Consider the following 7,511-nt stretch of genomic DNA (forward strand, 5'->3'; position numbering starts at 1 on the left):
TGGTTAGATGTTGAGTGTTATTTGAGTGTTTCCTGTGGAGCTAATGTTAATTAATTGATATGAGCTTTATACTCCAACTGAAAAAAATGACCACTAGTTGATATGTAGTTGGAGAATCACTTATCAACAACTGTTTAAAGGGTACCATCAAAATAATCAAACTGATATTATAATAAAAATAGTTCAAAGCAAATGTGTCATATTACACATTCATCTGATCTGATTTTATGGCTGTTTGAGAGCAATTTTTATTATTATTATTATTATTATTACTACTTATAAGTGGTCTTTGACCCCTTTAAGTAAAGTAGCATAAGAAAAATGGCAAGATATGAGACTTATAATACATTATAACTATGAGAAATATAATCCATTGTAAAAGTGGATGCAACGTGTTCATTGTGTTATAAATCATCATACTCTTAAAAGCTATAACCACAAATAAGTAAATATTATAATATATTAAAACTGTTCTTATGAATATTCATGAGATGATACAACATATTATAAGTTTTTTTATAATGCATTATGCATTCATTATAATGCCTTACGAATACCTTTATAATGTATTATAAATACGGGCTTCATAGAAAGTGTTACCCTTTTCTCTGTTTATTTAGTTGATATTAGTGGCTTATTAGATATCCTGTTTATCACATTTAAAAAAAAGAATATAAATTGGTCCCATGCGTGTGTGCGTAATATTTTAGTAAATACATTTTTTAAACTTTTTTTATTGTATACAATTGTCATCTATATATCCAGGTAAATGCACACTTTCTGCTGTTTGTTTTCAGACTGTGGTGTGAACTGCCATAAACAGTGTCGTGAGCTACTGGTTTTGGCGTGTCGACGTCTCCCTCGGTCCACATCACTGGGCAATGTGTCTCCTGGAGTGCTCACACACAGCTCTTTACCCAGCAGCCCCAACCTGCCCACCTGTAAAGGTGAAATTACACCTGTACAGTACATCACTGTAATAATTTACTTATTTGTAAGGGAATTAATCATTATTAATTCATTCAGGTTTATTTCTAGCTCAGGTTTTAAAAGAACTCGATCTGAGAATTCGAGGTCCACCTGATCAAAACTGACTTTGACTTTCAATAGTTTATACTTTTATCAGCTACTCGACCAGCGAGAAGCTGATGTCAGTGTATATTACCAATTGAATATGTAATTCTTGTATTCTCCCTGGCCACGGGTGAAATACAAAATTTGATGATTTGTCAGCTCTTGAAAGAGAGGTAATTATTATGCGTAAGCTACGAGCTAAGGTAACAAGCAAGGATCGTTTGGCAATAGAATTGACACGAAATTATATGACCCAGACAATTGATTAGTTATAAATGAAACATGAAATTTATTGGCTATTCTAGATCACATAAACTTAAGCTAAAACACACAAACATACAGTTCAGAGGAAGGAAAGTCGGTCAGCTCTGGACATTTCCTGGAAAGTCTCCTGCTGGACAGGGAGCCATAAAATTGTCTCTTTTGTTGATCGGAGTTTAGCAATTTATGCGTCCACTGGTCATGAGGGTATTTCTATCTGCTCTTTGCAAGCCCGTAAAACCATTTTAAGCACCGTTAAAGTACTGTCCTTTTTAGCTTATCTTGAGATATAGCCAAACAGTCCAGGAAATGCTTCACCTTACTTAATCCTGCATGAGTTTTACGACTGCAGATGCGGGGAAGACGAACCTCAAAAACCTTCCATGGAATGTGCTGGTTTGATGTGTGTGTCTCCATCATGTAGGTGGGTCTGTTGTGAGACAGATCCTACATCACCATCTGCTTATCTCCGAGTAAAACAGGGTGAAATGCATAGATGAGTGTGATCTCTCTCTCTCTCTCTCTCTCAAGCACACACAAACATACACTTAACATTGAAAATAGCTGTATCGTCTTTTCTACATCCATTTTTTTATTAAAATCATTTAATGTGAAAGTTAGTATCATCATATGGTTTCACTGAAAAAAAACTACTATTTGCCAGTCACTGATTAAACATAAATCAAGATATATTCTTTGCAAACACGTTTCTAATTCCCTTTGCTAACATTCTCTTGTCCTGTTACTGCACAGATGATGATGAGGTGTTTACGTTCCCTGCTGTGTCGCCATCGTCAGGCTCTGACCTGGAGGGAAAGTCCATCACCCTGATGACCGGTTCAGCTCAGCGCATCTCCGTGCGGCTCCAGAGAGCCACCACCAGTCAGGCCACGCAGACAGAACCCCTGTGGTCCGAAAATGGCTGGGTGGCCATTGCAGACAGCGGGTCACACACCTTCCCCAAAATGAGGTACAGGCCACACCGCAAAGCATCCAAGAGCAAAGGCTTTGCTCGCTGGGAGAACGACACACAGAGTTCGGCAGCGTCGAGGAACAGCAGGAACTCACATGAGCACAGCGAAGATTCACAGCAGAATGGACTCGCACAACAACATATGAACAGAACTAGGACCTCTGAGGTATGATTGAGCGAAAAGCATCTGATTTGAATTCTGAAGAAATGATCCTGTAACTATTTTTAAAGCTGCAGTGTGTTGTCCTCAGATTTGTTTGAGTAGGAAGACCTTGTGTATGCCACAAACCAACCAAACCACTTGTTTCACTGTCTTTTAATTCCTACATCCCTTCCTGCCTCTCTCATGGCCCTGAAACAGGTTTTTATGAAACTTTGCTCAACCATTGCCATGGAAACGCCAAGGTTCCACGGTCTGGCCCCTTCTCTCGTCGCTCTAGAGATAATCTTCATCAGAGGCCGTAGAGTCATGAGCACCACAGCACTCATGCTGATGGGCCTAAATATGGAGTAGCACTAACCTGAGTAGGGCTCTAGGCTGTTATTTTAGGACCTGGCAGACACTAGGTTTTGGGTTAAAACGCAGAGCATATGTCTGACCAAGATTGTGTTGCTGTGTTTGTTAAATTCAGATCTCTATGTCATTTGAAGAACAGGCTTTAAAAAGGCAGGGTCACTTGACACACACAGGGATTATACTGTTGTTGCACCTGTCAGTGTTACAATGCAGATTTTTTTTTTTAGGTGATCAGCTCATGAATATTCATTTTAAGTAACTTAAACATTTTTAATCTTTTTAGGTGGAAATATAAAACCACAATACTTCAATCAAACTATTTTTTAAATAATAATTATCATCATAATTATAATCATTTATTTTTATGTTCCAGATGTGGATTTCATTTCATTAAAACTAACAAATTTCTTACAGAAAAAAAAAATTACACTACCATTCAAAAGTTTGTGGTAAGTTTTTTTTTTAAAGAAATATATTTTGCTCATCAAAGATGCATTTATTTGGTAAAAACTACAATAAAAACATTTATATTGTGAAATAGTTACAATATAAAATGTATTATTTCTATTTAATATATACTATATTTAAAATATGTTTTATAAATATATAAATATAAATGTATAAATAAATATAAATATATACATTATAATGTATTTTAAAATGTAATTCATTCTTATTATGGTAAAGCTGAATGTTGCTGTTTAATATTATTGTGGAAATCATGACATTTGTGTCAAGATTGTTTAATAAATAGAATTTCAAAAGAACAGAAATGATTTTGTAAATAAAAATATTTTGTCTTTTGATCAATTTAATGCATCCTTGCTGAATAAAAGTTTTGAATTGTAGTGTACACTGATGGACACATTTGCCAGACATTATAAAACAAAAATCTAAGACAGTGAGCAGGTCATCTCAGCATCTCAGGGATGCCAGTGAAAATAAGCTTGACCCATAATACCGATTATTAAACAACAAGGGACTTTTACCATCTTGGACTGGAATATTTGGAGACCATTTATGTAACTTTAGCTGGAAAACAAAAGTATTACGGTATATTAAGTGTATTTATAGTGTATTTTTGAAGACAAAATATCTGAACATAGATATGAACTTAGTCTGCTTTAACTAAAATGAGTGTAATAACTGAATAGTCATCTGTAGAAATGTCTTTGATTCCTTCATTGCACTTGCTGTTCATGGAAAACATCAATAAACACTACCCTAAAACAGACTAATCACAACTATTCAAAACTTTCTTTGGCTTTAAAAAAAAATTCTAGTTTGTGTTTAATGTTTCCTAATGACTGGTGTAAACTGTGATTAAGTGAAGTTGAATGTTGAGAAATGTTCAGGATTTGCCCCATTTTGCATAAAATAAATAAATTAAATAAATTGCTGTCTATCGCCCTCATGTGGCCACTGTATTTCTAAGCATGTCACGATCACACTGCATCTTTGGAATCTGCATAATTTCTGTAGAATTCTTGTATTTAATTTAGTTGTTTTTGTCACTGTAAATGCTGATATTTTATTGCCACTATAATAATGCAAGAAAAAGAAAGAAATTGTCATCATTTGAAATTCATCAGTTTTCTGTGATTCAGTTTTTTTAAAATAAAATACACCAAAAAAAGTGAGCTTTATGGTTTATTTAATCATTCAAAAACCTTTACACATTGTAAAGGTGAACTGTACCATTCTTTCCCAAAACAGCAAAAAGCTCCAATCATGTCAATCAATCAATCTCAGGGTTTCCACACAGTCAGTAAATGAACATTCACACGAGAGCATGACCCTTACTCATGTTAACAAAATCTCACAGAGAGATGAGAGAAAAAGAAAAAAAAAACATTTTCATGTGCTGATCGTTGAAATGACAGCTTGGACATTGAGAACTAATGATGTTAAAGTAACATTTCCCTAAATAAAACTAGATTAACAAAAGTTTGATTAACTTCCTAGTATAAGGCTTCGTCAGATTGTCGGGGCAGTTCGAGATCAGGCAGTAGACTGGACCGATGTCAATCATCAATGAGGAAGGAAGAAGAAAAACCCAGCAACACAAAGTTCATCCTAGTTTTTTGGCAACCCAAGCACGCACTTCCAAATAACTGAAGTAGTTTAAATGGTCTGCCTGAAGCAGAACAATTTAAACCAACCGTACACATGCAGAAGCACATTGTTCATTCAGCGGAGATCTCTGTAAAGCAGACTCCACAGGCACCATGTGAATGATGAGATGTAATGCCTATCCGCTCATTCAGAGGCCTGTGTCTCTCTCTGTCTCCTACCCTCAGAGAATTGTGGGTCCTCTTTGAAGCTGTAGATCGCAGTAACCGTCTCTTTTCAGCTAGTAAATTGTCTTCCCTGGCCAAAGCCGGCCTGGTTATACTGATGCCCACCTTGCTGAAAGAATTGCTCAAATTGCCCTCCTTGGTTAAAATTCTGCCCACCTCTTCCACCCCATCCTCCTCCCTGCCCACTGCCTCTTGCTCTTCCTCCTCCTCCTCCTCCTCTACCCCCACGCCCGCCCCTTCCTCCTCTCTCCTGGTGTCGTCCTCCATCTTGATAGTAGCCTTCGTGCTGGTAACTCCCACCTCCGCCCTGATATCCTCCTCCTGAGTACCCTGGTCCTTGCTGGCCTCCTTGGTAGCCTCCTCCTCGATATCCACTGTCCTGGTAATGGCCCTGGTATCCACCTCCGCCAGAGCCATCCTGCCAGTTCCCCTGCGCTTTACCTCCACGGTGGTCTCCTCTCCCACCTCTGCCACCACCTCCACCTCCACCTCCTCTCTCATGACCTCCACGGCCACCTTGCTGATCATAGCCACCTCTTCCACCACCTCTTCCTCCGCCACCACCAGAGTAGTACTGTCCTCCACTGCTCCCTTGTGGACCATCTTGCCGTTTCAGCCATGTGGGCATCTCTGGAGCTGGGGCTTCAATCTCATTGGGTCTTCCTCCTCGATCAGGAACACGACCCATCAGGACCTAATAAACAAGAATAATAAATTCACTGGTCCACTACTACTTTTTTTTAAAGAAACATTAAATGTGACAGTAAAGACTTTTACATTTTTACAAAAATATCTATTTCAAATAAATGCTGTTCTTTTGAATGTTCTATTCTTCAAAGAATGCATCACAGTTTCCACAAAAATATTAAGCTGCACAACTGTTTTTGACATTGATAATGGTGTTTTTTTAAAACACTAAATCAGCATATTAAAATTATTTCTGAAGTATCATGTGACACTGCTGAAAATTCAGCTGTGGAAGAAATTACATTTTAATATATATTTAAATATAAAGCATTGTTATTTTCAGTCGTAATATTTCACAATATTACTGTTTTTACTTTAGTTTTGATCAAATAAATGCAGCCTTAGTGAGCATAAGAGACTTCCTTCAAAAACATTGGAAAATCTTACCAACCCCTAACTTCTGAAATAGTGCAGCATCAATTAAAAATTACATACAATTTAAAAGAATGTGAAAATACATTCAAAATTAACCCACCTTGTTAATGGCACAGGCTGTTTTCTCCCTGATGTGACCACTGCTGGTTCTTAAGATCTTTGATAAATCTTCTCTAGCAGCAAACAGGTGAGCCACAGACACTCTGGTTTTAGTGGCCAGCACCACACGAAGAGGCTGGTACACTTTCATAAGTCTATCAACATGTGTCTGTATAGAATTACAAGTAATAGCATTACTGTATAGAATCACATTTTTATTCATTCTTTTATTTTAATCAGTGTAAACTTTTAGTTTTATGCTATACGTAAAGTAAAAGAGAGATTCTTGTACCTTGGCTCTTTCCGACCAGCCAAAAGACTGCACCGTCACATCCAGTCGTTTTAGCAACATCTTTCTTCTGACTTCATACTCATTCACAAGTGCTTGATTTATTGCTTCAATTTTCTCCTGGGGGTAAAAAAAAAAGAGACACACTTCCAATTAAAATGGGAAATTTAACTCTGTGTTCAAAATTAAAATAGTTAGTTTAGTGTTTAAGATAAAAATCTAAATCAGAGCTTACCCAATGTACAGGGCCCAGTGGTTTCTTCAGTAGAGGTTCTCCTATATGAGATGGAGGGACCTTGGACAAAGCTTCCTTCAGCTGTGGGAAAAAATGCATTTGATTAGAACCTAATGGCTTACTGTACAAACAAACAATGACTCATTCAACAATTAACATGCACATGCATTCTTATATGAACAGAAAATAATTTAATGCAATATTACATCAGCTTCACAACAGGTGCATCATTCTAATGTTGATTAATCTGGATTCGTCTAAATGGAATGTGTAACTGCAGTTAATAAATTAGAATTGGCTCTAAATAGGATTGTAAATAAAAACATTAAGAAATCTTGACTTGGAAGTGTAAAACATTTTAACGGTTTCAACTAATACTATTAAACATTTTTCATTAATTGAAATAAAGCTGAAACCAAATAAATATAATAAATAAATCAAATGAAAAACCTAAAAATCTGAAATAAAATATGTTTAAGATTATGTACTAAGCTTAAAAATATATAAACATTTTTTTCGTAAATACTAAAATAAAAAGATATTAAAGGGATAGTTCACCCAAAAATGAAAATTAGTCCATTATTTACTCACCCTCAAGCCATCCTAGGCATATATGCCTTCTTTCAGATGAATCCAATCAG

The 7,511-nt window shown here is 36.3% G+C and overlaps 2 protein-coding genes across 2 annotated transcripts in view; one reads left to right on the forward strand and one right to left on the reverse strand.

Annotated features, from left to right (window-relative positions):
• The window catches only part of LOC107553408 (ras guanyl-releasing protein 3), a 35,315-nt gene extending 32,835 nt beyond the window's left edge, over window positions 1-2,480 (forward strand). The window contains exons 15-16 of the mRNA XM_016235599.1: window positions 798-947; window positions 2,089-2,480. Of these exons, the coding sequence (XP_016091085.1) occupies window positions 798-947; window positions 2,089-2,480 (542 nt within the window). The remainder of the gene's footprint in view (window positions 1-797; window positions 948-2,088) is intronic.
• A 1,719-nt stretch (window positions 2,481-4,199) lies between these two features.
• The window catches only part of LOC107553782 (protein FAM98A-like), a 5,816-nt gene continuing 2,504 nt past the window's right edge, over window positions 4,200-7,511 (reverse strand). Inside the window, exons 5-8 of the mRNA XM_016236091.1 lie at window positions 6,871-6,951; window positions 6,639-6,755; window positions 6,348-6,515; window positions 4,200-5,819 (exon numbers count right to left, since the gene is read on the reverse strand). Of these exons, the coding sequence (XP_016091577.1) occupies window positions 5,175-5,819; window positions 6,348-6,515; window positions 6,639-6,755; window positions 6,871-6,951 (1,011 nt within the window). The 3' untranslated portion in view covers window positions 4,200-5,174. The remainder of the gene's footprint in view (window positions 5,820-6,347; window positions 6,516-6,638; window positions 6,756-6,870; window positions 6,952-7,511) is intronic.

Source organism: Sinocyclocheilus grahami, unplaced genomic scaffold (genome assembly GCF_001515645.1).
Source record: "Sinocyclocheilus grahami isolate Dianchi unplaced genomic scaffold, SAMN03320097.WGS_v1.1 scaffold18.1, whole genome shotgun sequence".
In the NCBI taxonomy this organism is placed as follows: Eukaryota; Metazoa; Chordata; class Actinopteri; order Cypriniformes; family Cyprinidae; genus Sinocyclocheilus; species Sinocyclocheilus grahami.